The sequence below is a fragment of the Chenopodium album genome, chromosome 22 (assembly GCF_948465745.1).
Source record: "Chenopodium album chromosome 22, dcCheAlbu1.1, whole genome shotgun sequence".
In the NCBI taxonomy this organism is placed as follows: Eukaryota; Viridiplantae; Streptophyta; class Magnoliopsida; order Caryophyllales; family Amaranthaceae; genus Chenopodium; species Chenopodium album.
In genome coordinates this window covers 31120162-31135252 of record NC_137855.1, presented here as the reverse complement: position 1 = coordinate 31135252, position 15091 = coordinate 31120162, and the positions used below count along the sequence as shown (strand labels likewise).

Genomic DNA, 15091 nt, shown 5'->3' with positions numbered 1-15091 from the left:
TCCCCTTCCCCTCACCCCGATTTCGGCCCCCCTCCCCTTCCCATGCCCTAGTTTTGTTTTCGAGGACCACCCCTTCTTTTTACGTGCGCCTTGGTTTGGACGTTTGGTGGCTTAGAATTGACGAAAGGAGCCGGGGTAGGGGCATCGATCGGCGCTGGGCTGATGACCGATCTGGGCGCCGGAGCTGGGGCCTGGAACGATGATGGGCGGGGAGGTTTCTGGCTCAGGCTGGTGGTGGTGTTAGATTTTAATTAATTTTTTAAAAAGTCAGTTTTAAATTTGTTAATTAAAATTAATTAGTAATAATCTTTTCTTAAACAGAATTAAAATTAAAAGTTATAATTTTAATCAATCATGTTGTGACAAGTGTATATTAAACTTAATAAGAAAAAAAATTACCTAGTCAACCGGTTGTAGGTCACTTGGGACCATTTGAAGCAGATTGGTATAAAAGGTCGGATTATTAAAAAAATAATCGAAAGGTGGGATTATTTTAGGCGGATGAGGCAAAGGTCGGATTATTTTGGGCAATTTTTCCTATTTTTTTTTTACAAACCCCATGTAAATTTTTTCCAACATACTTTTACTTTTTTTTTTTATTTAACTTTCTTAATACCCGCGTAATCAACCCAAATTCGGGGACGGAGGGAGTATATATAAATGTAACTCATTATTAATCACAAAGATTAATGAATCAAGTGTTTTTTATCTTCATACAACAAAATTTTAGATCGTTGGCAAAGATGTAGTAAGAGAATAAATTCTCATATATTGATATTGGCAAAAGTTGTGAATAGTTACAAAGTGTTTCTCTCCCTTTTATAGGTGGCTAACAATACCCTAGTTAGTAGTTGTCTTAGACAGTTTATACCCCTTGGATCAATTAAACAATCAAGATCAAATTCACTTATATATAAGAAAAAGTTGAGGAATTCGTATCCAAGCATTCACCCAATTCATTCGTGTGAAATTGCTCTATTTTTTATGAACCTCCAAATTTTTCTATGAACTCAATAGCTTCGATCACCTGACCCCATACGATGAAGAAATGCTCTTTGACATACGATGCTGCAAGTTTATCTCAACCCTTCGAGACAAACATACCTATTGAGAGGATAAATGAAGAAAACTTTCTTCATTAATTGGGCCTCAACCATGCTACTTTTAATGCTTCAATTCAACCACGTACTATATATTTAATGACAATTTTCAAGAACGCTTGGATTTATTTAAATAAAAGAGACAAGTCAACAATTAATTTAGTCAAACCCTAGTGTTGATCATCCAAGAATCCTCCATGAAACACATTGAATTGTAAGTAAAATTGAGAATCCTTGCATCAATTGATAGAGAATAAGCGATATAACTGTTGGAACGTATTATGCATATAGCTTAAGTATTAAATAGAGGGGGGGTAAATTGTATATAGCTACTATTGTGGTAAATTAGTACAAGGCGATACTTCATTTTATATTAAGTTAAATGTTACTGGTGCGCTTAATCAATTTAAAGTTTGATTAAACTTGTTTTACGTCAGACAAATTTATGTCAAGTCTAATTACATCGGGGTTATGAATTAATTTGGAGATAATTAAACTAATAAGTCAACATTTAAAACACCAAAAGAGTTAAAAGATCACTTTACTTGGACGTTTGTGATCATTGCTAGTTGCCTAGTTTGCTACAAGTAAAAGGTACAATATTGGTCTATTAGAGAAGTTGTCTTAAGCCAACTCATTTTAGAAATATTCTAGGAAGATACCATTATTAGTTGTTTATTACTCACGTTTACTCCAAACCAAAAAATTATTGCTCTCAATCCTTAAATAAACTACTAAAAACAAGACGGTGGGAGTGTGGGGACAAACGAGAGAGGGTATTGGTCCTATTATGCATTAATGCCATGTAAAGTGCACCGACACATTCAGATTTTTTCTTTTACTCGTTGAGTTGGAAGTTGGAACTCCGTGTTGCGTTTACTTGAGAGCAATGGCGGCTAGCAGCCTAGCAAAATAGGCCACCTTTTTTTTTAATACTCTTTTCGTTTTAAGAAAATTAAATATATTCACAAATAAAAATTTGATAAAACATACTAATTGAATATATAGAAATTATAATGTAATAATCTATATTCATAGGCAAAGCAAAAAATTATATATAAAATGAATTTTTTAGTCTGCCCGAACTCAAAATTTTTTCAGGCGGGGCTTGATTAGATCTAGTGGCCATATTAGGCCCTGTCCACTTCAACTTATTTTTGCTGCAATGAAATTATTTTTTATTGAAACAAAATTAAATTTGCTTAACTTAAATTATTTTTACTGAACTTAAATTAATTTTACTGAAGTGAAATTATTTTTGCTGAACTGAAATTATTTATACTGATTTTTTTTATTATAATTCTTCTTTAAAGAAAACTGAATTTTACTGAAGTGAACTTGTTTTTACAGAACTGAAATTATTTTACTAAACTGAACTTAATGTTACTGAACTGAACTTATTTTTACTGAACTGAAATTATTTTTACTTAATATTATTTTCTTAAGGTGAAGTGAACACGACCTTAGAGTACTTATTTATAAATGCATTTTTAATAAACATCAAAAATCAATCGAACAACAAACTAAAATTATTAGTAAAAGTGCAGACATACACAAAATTACAAACAATATATCACCTTTATATCTAAAAAAAATCATTTGTTAAACACAACATTTATTTTATAGCTATACTATACTCTATAAATCAATTTGTGATAATATGTATGTATGGCAGTAAAATTTCATAAACAAAATTGTAATTTACTCGAACGTATAGTTATATTGAATTGAAATAAAATATTAGTTAGAGGTATTTAAAAAAAAAAGAAATAATAATTGATGTTTTAAAGTAATTTCTTTAAATTTATCATATGAATCAATTTATTATAACTTTTTGGCAAAATCTAATAAAACTCCATTTAAAAGATAGTTAAAAAAAGGAGTTGAAATAATTTTTTTGTTAAAGAAGTTGAAATAATTATTTAGGTTTTTATTTTAATGGAAAATAATTATTTAGGTACATGTATATAAAGTAATTATGAACACCAAATAAAAAGGTTTATATATTTGTCATAAAGATAATATAAAGGATTTGAAATAATATAATTATAAAAATCAATTATTAACAAAAAAAAAGGTTAAAAAGTGAAGGGGAGTTTTGGAGGGAAAAAACAACACCAAGATGTGACACGTGTCACTCCCGGTGTCTGTTTTAGTGTTAAGTTATTGATTGATTGATTTTCAAAGAAGTTGAAATATTATTTAGGTTTTTTTTTAATGGAAAATAATTATTTAGGTAACCAAATAAAAAAGGTTTATATATTTGTCATAATGATAATATAAAGGATTTGAAATGATATAATTATAAAAATCAAATATTAACCAAAAAAAGAAAAGTTTAAAAAGGGAAGGGGTGTTTTGGGGCCGGGGGGGGGGGGCAATACATGATGTGACACGTGTCACTTTTGGTGTCTGTTTTATTATTAAGTTATTAATAGTTCTAAGTTTTTAAATTATTTTATATAAGCTAAGAGACGTACAAAAATTCGTAAGTGTGCATCAAGATCAGTTCTCTGTTTTTTTTTTTTAAATGGTTTTTTTTTTTTTTAAGATGGTTAGTTGTTTTATGTTTTCTTTAAGACAAAAATGAGAGGGGTAATTATGAATTATGATTAGATAGTTTTTTTTTTTAATTTTAATTGCACTTATTTTTGGTAAAATGTAATTTTTAAAATGTTGAAGGGTATTTTAGGAAAATCAAAATTTATCAACCAAAAAGTCTTTTTATTTATATAGTACTATAAATACATTTTAAGTTGTACTTGTTTCTGGAATATAAATTAGTTTTTAACCCAGGCAATACCCTGGATCATTTTAAATATATTTAATCATAATGAACATAGGGTCATGGGGTTCAAACATCTATATCTATACTTAGTATTTTAAAACACAAACCACAAATTTTTCATATGACACATGTCATCTTAATTCACAAGTCACTCATCACTCCATATGCCACATGTCACCTCCCTTAATATGTATGTTTAAGTCTTTATGTATTCTACAACTTGCAAATTCACATAAGAAACTGAAGTGTTTCATTTCCACCATAATAAAATAATGTTCAATTAATTTGTACACATTACATAAACATATGAACTATTATAAAAATTGTCTTTTCATCTTCTAGACTTTAAATATAATTAAAACTAATACGTCATTTCATATCCCACATTCTTCATGATATATCTAACAATTCCTTCATGTACTTTCATAATTCTACCCTCACTCTTTTTTTCTTTTAAGTTTTAGAAAAGAAACAATTACTTTGTATAAAAGCATACCTACATATGAATATAATTAACCCAAGTAATAACCCGTGCATTGAACGGGCCAAAAGGCTAGTTAATGCTAACAAATGAACATAGGGTCATGGATTCAAACATTAATGCTAACAAATTTTGTTTGAGGAAATAATATTGATCATTAATGGATTGGTTTGAAGTAGTGTCACATCATATGCCAAGTTATGGCAAAATAATTAGCAGCACATGACAGAATTGCATGTCTTGTCATGAGTTTTAATAATACTAGGTTAGGTCCCGTACCATGCACGGTAACTTTTAGTAATTGTTTCACATTAACAATACGTTTAATTATACAATATAAATTTGTCTAGAATAAGCTGCCCGGGGGTTGATCTCAAAAACACCCCCTCCAACAATCGTGTCAAATTGTATATCTAGGGAGGATCAAGTCAAATTGTATATCTAGGGAGAGACGGTAGAGAGTATGCGTCTAGAACTAGAAAAATGTTAACCATCCTAATTTGACCAATACAATTTTACTCGATCGTTAGAGGGGTGATTCCGACTATCTCTCGCTAGAATAAATCAGCTATTCCGACTATCATACTTTGATGTGACGAAGATGTATTTCTTTTGCAAATTAGGGGTAAAACTATAATTGTAGCATGAAGGGATGGATGATTTAGGATTAACGAGCTTTATTACGGTGAGCTTAATCCTTGAGAAGGGTACTTTTGTCATTTTAGACCCCAACATTACTAATGTGTTAAAAATAAATGTTATCGTGACAATAGTTGTCAAATATGTATTAATGCAAAGTTTCATTAAATCAACTTTTCATCATAATACTAGTGTTAGGCACGGGCGATGCCCCGAGTTACTACATTATTTTCAAGATAAAAATCTTTATTGATATTTAATTTTTATTGAATGACATATAATATGGTAATAGTTTAGTGGTTAACATGTTAAAATTTAAACTTGAGATCGTGGGTTCAAATCTTGCAATAATCATATTTTTATAGGAACGCCTTTTATAATGTAGTATAGATTATAATATAAAACTGTAAATTCTCCATCATTTAGTTCTTCTTGCAACTTATGTTGTCATTTATACGATTATACCCTTCATATGTGGCATTCATGGTTTAGTTCATTATTGATATATTCTTCAAATTTGAAAATTCGCTTATACTTATAGGTCTACACTATATGAGTGTTTACTTTTTGTTTTTTTTTTTTTACACAAGTGTTTACATACTTTTAACAGTTAACCAAGGCACAAGATTTTTTTTAAAGGGCTAATTAGGTCAAAATCATATTTGATGAAAAGCTAAAAGATGTGACCGTAGTAGCTAATTTTAACTAGCTGATTGTATTAATTACGGAGTTGACTAACTAATTGTCTTAGATGATTGTATAAAAGTGTTTAGTGTTTAGGGTAAAAAATACCCCAAATACGTAGTCCAATTCCATGGTGACACGTGGCCCAATCAAGAGGCGACACGTGTCACTATAAGAAGCTGATACGTATAAAAAGCATAAGAGCACCTGAACAATAAAGAGAGTAAAAGCCTCCTCACATTAGGAGGCCCAACTACCCTTGAAAGCCGCAAAACGGCGCCCTAGAAGAACAGGTGCCCTACACTAATTGCACAACCAATCAGAGCATATTTTCCTAGGTCACTTACCCTAAGGGGCACAGATTCCCACCCCTATAAATATTTCAATCATTGATGATGGGATGGGTGGATTGTGAATGTATAACCTTAAAAAGAGCACTAAAAGCTCCAACTTCTCTATACTTTCTCTCTCTAGCTTATTCCGTTTTCCGATCATTAACTTGATCGTCAGAGACGGGTCTCCGATCACCAGAGTTCCGTGGTTTTGCAGGTGTCCGAGTCTCATTGCCGGCGAGCGTGACCAATTTTCCGAGAGATTCCAAAAAAACCCTGAAACATTTAGTAATTAGTTGATTTTTTAAAACTGTATGAGTATACAAAATGGCCAATAAGGACATTGTCACTCTAGCAACTATTTTATGACTTACCACCCAAAGCTTTCCTTAATAATCATATTAATTATTAAATGAATCATAAAAAGTAAAAAATGAAAAAAATAGTAGTTAGTAATTTGTAGAAGGCGGTGCTGTCTTTGTCTCATGAAATTATAAAAGAGTAATCAAGGAGTAGTGCTTGTTAAGTGCGAAAGTTCGATGTATTTGTAAGAATGATTAGTGGCAAACGATTATTAGTCATGAAATAATTAAACAATTCTATAAAATAGACCACCGTAGAAAATCCAAGCATATGAGAACATGGTGTTAGCTTTTAGTTAGTTGTTATTGAAAAGGTTTTAAGAAAGAGAAGTTGGAATTTTTCCAATCTGTTGCACGTGATCTTCCAACGAAAGCGTCGGTCAATTTTATCAAAGTCCACATTATTAGATCCCCATTATTCTATAAGTGTTGCTAACAACTTCAAGCTTTTTTTCTTTTAGAAATCAACATCGAGTTGGGTTGAGTTGTGATGGATTTGAGTGAAGACTCATAGAGTATGAAAAAATAATCAATTTCAGATATATTAAATATTGGACTGTTTATGATTTTAAGTTGGTTAAATTTAAAATAATATAAAATGAGTTTGGACAACTCAAACAAGTAGGAGGAGAGTTCACTACATTCCATAAAAAAGGTACAAAATAATTTTATAAATAAATTATCTACCTTACAAAGTACTCCCTCTGTCCCTTTATTACATGCCTATTTCTCATTTTGCACGGTAATTGAGAAAGTTAAAGATTCCTTAAAACGAAAAATTAGAGTACAAATATGTATGTGGGGTTAGAGAGAGATATAGAGAAAGAAAAAGTAGTTGAAAATTAGGAGAGGAAAAGTATTGGAATTGAAAGTACAAAAAAAAAGATGACAAATCATCAAAACAAGAATAATATTGGCAAAAAGTACAACCTATAAATAGAAACATACACTTAATTTTTGTCACCCCAAAAAAGAATACAGGCATGTAATAAAAGGACGGAGGGAGTAGTACGTAATATCTATGAGACTACAATGGATTTCAAAAATTAGTTTAATTTGGTTCAGTTGAGCATTACCTAGCTCATCAAGTTGATATGCATATTCATGTATCTTATGCAAGTTCGAGCCCAAGCTATAAAATGATCTCAATATCTCATCAAATTCAATTCATTGAAGAGATTTGTGTTAGTGAACAGTTAGTTAATCAATTAAGTCCGGTTCATATTTTAGCTGTTAGCTGTTAGCTTTTAACTTTTACATATCTCAAAGGTAACATTATAATCATAACTTAAGTACGACACTTCATTGGAATATTTGGTAGACAAATTAACGATTTTGAATAATATTTTGTAACTTGTAAGATTATTGTCGCCTCCTCAATGTCAGGGAAAGTCTTTCACTTGTTATTTTAATTACAGTATTTCTTTTATAAAAATACTCAATTTTATATTTTGGGAGGTTCATAGGCCTTAATTATGGAAGATCATCGCAGAGTTGAAACAACATTTAAATGAACTATGCTTTGGGTTTAACCAAATATTCAAGTGAAGAGAGCACAGCAAAATATCTATTGAATTGCACATATAAAAGATAATTTTAATTCTAGTATTTGTATCGGGAACTTTCAATATTAAGAGCAAAATCATAAAAATAACAAACACAACACCAAAAACTCACTACCTAATGATGTTACAAATCCAAATACGTCCAATTGCTAAATCATCCAAACTACCACAACTATGAAGACATGGAGTAATACATAATATGACCAAGACTTCAAAAAAAACTATCACCAAAAAACCCTATGTTTCAGTAGCACCGGCAGGGCCTACCAGAACACCCTGTGCGTTACCTTCTTTCTTGTTACTGTCCTGCACATCATTATCCGACTTTTTTATCCTAATTTTGTACTTCGCCTCAAACTCAGCAATGTCTTTCTTCTTTCTCTCCAGAGCCTCGTTCAGCCTGCCAATAACCTCTTCAATTCCCTCCTTGTTCCGCTGCACAGCTGGCAAAACCTCCTTGATTGTTCTTTCTACAAGCACACCTCCAATCATACGAAAGCATTTCCTTGAGGGATCAAGTGGCTGGATGGCATTCATAACCAAGGAATGTTCGCTCACTTCCATCTCAAGCTCTGTGATCTTTGAGTATATTTGGTTTAGTTCTGACCTCATCGAGGCATACAAGTTTGCAATTGCTTGCTCATTGGCAGGCTCTCGTCTTTCAGCCATTTTAAACTGCAAAGAGCAAAATGGAACCTTAGTGGGACGTGTGAGCAGCAGTGAAGATATTAGACAATCGATTCTTGATAAAGGCTCAAAGAATAAAACCAGAGCAATACTCACAGCTGCAGCTTTCTCAATAACTTAGTCTAACCCACAGCATTGCACACTTAGGACTCGTTTGGTTACCGTGGGAATCAAATTACCGTAGGAAGTTTTAATTCATGGGAAAAAATTCCCTTGCTAAATGTGTAGGAAGTGTGGAAAATCTGTTTGGTTGACACTATGGAAAATAAATTCCCATAGTCAATTACTTTGTAATTAACCCCAAATTACCCTCCTCTATATCCTCTCCCTTTCTCTCTCTCACTCCTCCCTCACCCTGCTCCCTGCATCTGAAAATCTCATCATCTCTCCTCATCCCTCACCTCCACCGCTACAGCCACCACTCAAAAAAAAAAAAAATTCTTAAATTTCCACCCACAAATTATACTTCTTTCTTTATTAATCTCACAAAATATTACATACCCACTTAATTAAATCAAAGTTTGAAGCTTTACAACCAAAAATATAAAATTGAATTTGGATATTAACTTCAATTGGTTGTCTCAAAGTTTCGATTTTTATCAAGGTATCTGCAGAAAGCTTTAATTTTTAAGATTTTTTGAGGAAGTTTTGATTTTTTGTTATTTTTTGAGGATTTTTATGACTTTTGGAGGAAGTTTTGATTTCTAATTTTCTATGATGATTTTCAGAGTAAGCTTCATGAATTTTGGAGAAAATTTTTATCTCATAATTTTTGGAGAAGTTTTGATTTTTATAATGAAATTTGGAGTAAGTTTCATGATTGGAGTATTGGAGAATATAAAGGGTGCTATTGATGATGATGAGGTGATGAAGATGGAGACGTTATGGTGATTGTGGTGATTAAGGTGGATGGTGATGGTGATGATGATTAAGGTGGATATTAGAAGCAAATAAGTACAGGAATTTTGATTCACCGTGGGGGGCTCGGTGAATCAATTCCTCCATGTTGTGGGAATTTCCATTTCCTTCCTACATCTTAAGCCAACCAAACAGCAAGTCACAGTTGCATTTCCCAGGAATTATGATTTCCACCGGAAATCACTTGCAACCAAACAAGCCCTTAGTGTTAAAGGGCACAAATGCACCAAGACTAAAAAATCTTTGGACCCTAGCCGCCTAGGTGCGCAAGGTGAAGGCACACAGCCTTTTGTAGGTGGCACAAGTTTTATTTATATAAAAAAGAATATATATTATTCTCTATTAAATAAATATAAAAAAAGGAAATTATGGGAAAAGGTGAAAGAGACATGATCAATAGCTAGGGACTAGGATACTTCAAATGGAATTGGGGGATATGGAGTTTCTCTCTCCTCTAGAGTTAAAGTAAACCTGACAATCACAAAGTCGTGTGGTGTTTTTTTTTTAAAAAAAATATTATCTTACACATTAGCTATTGATGCCTTACAACATAAGGCACAAGAAGCAGCCTAGAAAAAAACACATAAGCGTGCACCTTTTGTAGGTCTTTGTGCGCAAGAAGGCACACTTTTTGAAACTAAGATCGCAAACTACCTGTCTAATTCTTAATCAGCCTAAGATCCCAAAAACAGTTCATAGTGTCACCTAGGCTCAACCCTTAACGTTAACGCTGTATGCACCAATATCATCAACAACTTTTGAAAATTGACAATGTCCAGAAAAAAGCATGATGGGGGAAATTTTTTACTGGCTTCATTAATAGTTTGGTAGTTTTGCATCACAAAATTTGGAAAACATAAACTAAGTGTAAACGTAAAATACAACAGTTAAGAAATCCTTTCAACTTTTATAAATAGAAAGGAGCATAGGTCATACACTAGCATAGGTCCAACCAAATATATCCTGAGTATAATAGTAAAGAATCGCAAGTTGCTAAGGATGAAATTTTTTAAAAAAATATGGCCATAACTGAGATCAAAGTAACATAACATTGTTGGAAAGAACGAAAGTTTCTTGAGTTAATATTTGGAATCACAAGAGATTATGCATGCAGAAAATAGTATTCAAATTAAACAGAGCCTTAGAGATTAGAGCAATGACATACAGCTAAATGATGTTAGTCAAAACATCAAAATCGATCTAAAGAGAGTGATGAAGGCAAATGATGAAATGAACACAAGTTGGGGTAGTGTTTACTTTCATACGGGTGGATTCAAGAATCAAGAGTCAAGACTTCAAAATTAAGCAAATAGCAATATATCAGTAGCAAACCTCAGGCCTTCAGCTAGATATTGTATTCCTGGTTTCTTATAATGTTGTCACACTCATTTTTTTGAAATATATTTCATGGTTTTCTATAAGGATGGTGTATATGTGATGCCTGAATTTCTCAGAGCATTGTGGAAACCAACCTGATTACCCAAAACATATGAAGTCCAATACCCAATTATCCTGATTTATGGTTAGAACCCAGTATTCTTTAGAGATGAAAGATGGGGGTAAAATAGTAGAACCTCATTCCAGACATTCCAAACAACATAATGTGAGTGGAAAAGGCAATAGGCATATAACAACTCACCTAGCCATGGATTTATTTCAAGGAGAAGAAAGGGGAATTGGTAAACAGTGTCCTAAAAACATTAGCCAGAATACTCAGCTACAAGAGCTATATCAATTAAGTTCTTTATTTTAAGTGAAGAGCTAGAGTATAAGGAGATGAATGAAGATGGCAGTCATTAAAGAATCACACTAACAGATCAACATGCATTTCACTAAGCACAGCTTAAATTAAAGCTCCTAACTCACGAGACTGGCAATTCCTTTATTCTGTGGGGGAAGCCGAGGAGCACATCAGAGGAAAATGGACTCAACTACGAAACTGATTGATGATGGACATATAGCATCCTAAGGTCCTTTAGGAAAATAATGTGATAGGATCATTTGGAATAGAAGTGATTGTGGGCATGTCAGGAGAAGAAAAATAACATCGAGAATCGAGATAATACATAATACATCCTTGAATCCTTTAGAATAACACATCATGTGGAATACAAGGTAAACACAGGTTGGTCAGGGAAAAAAAAAACCCCATGTTAGTGTTTACCGAATAGCCACATCCAAAACTTTTCCAACTCTTAATCCTATCAATGGACAAGTTACATATTGATATGCATGTAACACTATAAAGGCTCTGAAGTTCTAAGCAAATAAGACCATATTCAAAATATATCTTCTCGCAAAAGGGTCATTCTGCAAAAGGGTCATTCTCGGTGTTTAGGTCCACATAATTGGGAATAATACATCTATCGAGGAGCTAATATGAATCAAGGCAACCAAGGAAAACTCATATTGAAAAAGGAATCAGTAACATACTCAATTACATTTTTACATCAGTAAAAGTTGAAGCGCGTCTATTTATTTGACATAAACAATAACCCAATAGTTTTAGGTATCCCAAAGTGCAATTCTAAGAGCATTTCAGAGAAAGTGAACAGAAAAATCAGCTTAAAACACAGTCTTAAGCAATTTGCCTTTGATTAGCTTCTAGTTACCAGTTAGAAAAAAAAAATAAAAGAAAACTCCTGTAACTAGTAATTTTCCAGCTCCTAATTAAGCCATTCTTTGAAATTACAATGTATTTGCAGTTCTAAAAACAAAGATGAAAATTTTAACTCCAGCTTTATGTCACTTAATCACCTAATAATCATCAATTATCAATATTCACTACTTTCACTGGTAAATGTCAAATTAGTAAGCTAATTCAATTATATCAAAAGGTTCTGCAACACATTAGCAACGAAATTTGATTCAATTATCAAATTAGGCTCAAAAATTTCATAACTACTTCCTAACATTAAAGGCAAAATAGATTCAAATATCAAATTAAGCGAAGAACCCTAAATGAGTATACGAAGAATTTAAATCAACAATAAACCCTAGATTGTGAAATTGATATACGATGATTAAAGAAAAAAACAATATCTTACTGTACCTCAGAAGTTGCTTTAATGGAGGATAGAAGTATCACGAGTCGCCTCGATGGAGAATGTCGAGAGAGAGAGAGAACTCCGAATGATTTTACAGTATGTTTTTTTGCTGTACTTACTGGTTACGACTTCGACGACTAGTACTCGTATATGAAATGGTTTTGTACCATCAACCAATCTAATGGTACGAGGCATTTTCGATTGTTTTTTTTTTTTTTGTCAACTGTGACCTTATATTGGATCTAAAGGGCCAAAATGCCCATTTACCCTATAAAGAACATGTTTTACGCATGAATATTGAAGAAATTTTTTTATGACCATTAGATTTAACGGTTATATCTTGACAGTAGGTGTAAAAATAATTTTTAGAATCTTGTTTGTGATAAAATCCTTTTATTTGAGAAAATTATACTTCCTCCGTTCCACAATGATTTTCCTGTTTGGAATCTTTGACATTTTTAAGATAGAGAGAATCTTCGAAATTTCTCTTAATCTATAAGAATAAAAATAGTCATGTGAGATCTAGTTTGATTCGTCTTGAAGAGTAGATTATTAATACTACCTCCGTCACATATTAGTTGCAACTTTGGAATATTTCATCTCTCACAAATAATCCCCAAAGTTGCAACTAATATGTAACGGAGGTAGTATCTAACTTTTATAATTTTTGCTAGTGTGAGAAAAAAGATATTTGTGGTCAAAGTTGGGTAAAAATTTGCATCGATTTACGAAACAGGAACATCATTTTGAAACGGAGGGAGTACCACGTAACCTTGTTTTTTATGAGTTTTTCTTATGTATCTCCAAGGGGTATTTATGTCACTTTAGTGGGGCTAATATTGTAAATTATTGTTCTTTTGGCATTCATCTCCTTCATCAGTTTATTCTTTCTCCCTCCTTTCTCACCTCAATCAATGAAATTCTAATACTTCAATCAAGAAATTAGTGATTTTAATGGATAGGTTAAAAGTCAAGAACATATTCAATAGAGGAGAAAGACAAATATTATGTTCCCTTTGGAATTAACCATGCCATTATTTTCCAATTTTTATTCGGGTTTTTCGTTTGATTCGTCGTTGGAAAGACGAAGGAGGATGAAGAAGATGCCGAACGACGTAGAAGAACGACGAAGAAGATGGTGTTTATAGTTTGAATGCAGGAAAGTGGTGGAGGGTGATGTAGAATGAGAAATTAAAAATTACCACAAAAATAATTAAAATATCTATACAATTGCTTATATTTACCATTGTACCATTTTAAAATACGCTTTTGTTAATTAATAAGAGAAACTGGGGCTCACTCTTATTTTAAAACTAAAATGGTTCAAATGAAAAGATAAAGAAGATAAATAAACTTGGTGTATTTTTTAAAAAAAATTTATTTTACGTATATGTTTTACCTATTAACGGTGTTAGCCTTTTCATCCAATTTAATGATGTTTTGCAAGTTTACAGTAACCTCAAGAAGTAGTGCAAAAGTTAAGGTTACATTAGAAAATCACATAAACACACAAGGTTATGGTATAATTTCCTTATTTTTGTAAAAAATATTGCATTTATATGAGGAGAGATAAAAGGTAGACTATATTATACCACCTCCGATTTTTGTTACTCGCAACATTTGCCAAAAATGGATGGTTCACATTACTCACAACCAAATTTTTCTTTCCATTTGTAGTAAGTTTTTGGATGCGAAATGACCATTATACTCTTACTTTTTTTTTTAAACAACCTTATTAAACTACAAATCTAATTTCATTAGATTAAACCCCAAACTTAATTAATCTCACCCTCATCCTCATTATTTTTCTCTCTCCTCCTCCAACCCCATTCTCATGGTGAGTTCGTCGATGGTTTTAGATCGTGGGTCCGTCGGTGGTTTCAGATTGTGGTTGGTAGGTTTGCAAGTTAGCTGGGTTTGGTGGGTCGTTGTGGTGGGTTTGTTGGGTTCGTGGCTTAGATCGGTGGGCTTGGTGGGTTGCTGTGGTGGGTTTGTGGTTTAAATAGGTGGGTTTGGTGGGTTCGTGGCTTAGATTGGTGGGTTTGGTGGCTTAGATCAGTGTTGCAGCTGGGTGGTGGTGGGTTCGGTGTTTTGTGGTGTTGGGTTGTCTCGGTGCTGCTAGGTGGTGGTGGTGGTGGTGGGTGGTTTTAGTGCTACTGGGTGGTGTTAATGGCCTGATGGTGGGTTATTAGCTTTAGTTTTGGTTGAATTTCTTTTTATTTTTTATTGGGTTGGATTAATACTTAAGTACATGCCCTTATTTTTCACTAAGTATGCTTAAGATCTTTTGCCTAGAAGTCCACAAAACACTTCTTTGTTGCGAGTAACAAGAACTAGAGATAATATTTCTTTTAAGCTGATAATAGGCTAGTAGTTACATGAGGAAGGAGAGTAGGTATTACTCCCTACACTTTGATGTATTTCTTTAGGTTAAGCTCCCCTTCATTTGCCAGCTTATCTAAGGCTCTCTTAAGCTCACTGCAATATC

At 32.6% G+C, this 15091-nt stretch overlaps 1 protein-coding gene across 1 annotated transcript; it reads right to left on the bottom strand.

Moving 5' to 3' along the window:
• Positions 1 to 7977: 7977 nt before the first annotated feature.
• LOC145605609 (prefoldin subunit 2-like) lies at positions 7978 to 12743 on the bottom strand. The gene is made up of 2 exons (XM_081661682.1): positions 12609 to 12743; positions 7978 to 8626 (listed from the first exon to the last, which is right to left on the bottom strand). The coding sequence occupies exon 2, from the start codon at positions 8618 to 8620 to the stop codon at positions 8189 to 8191; it is 432 nt and encodes a 143-aa protein (XP_081517808.1). The 5' UTR covers positions 8621 to 8626; positions 12609 to 12743; the 3' UTR covers positions 7978 to 8188.
• Between the last annotated feature and the right edge of the window lie 2348 nt (positions 12744 to 15091).

Excerpts from the sequence above, each read along its gene's own strand:
- LOC145605609 (XM_081661682.1), bottom strand. The coding sequence starts at position 8,620 with ATGGCTGAAAGACGAGAGCCTGCCAATGAGCAAGCAATTGCAAACTTG.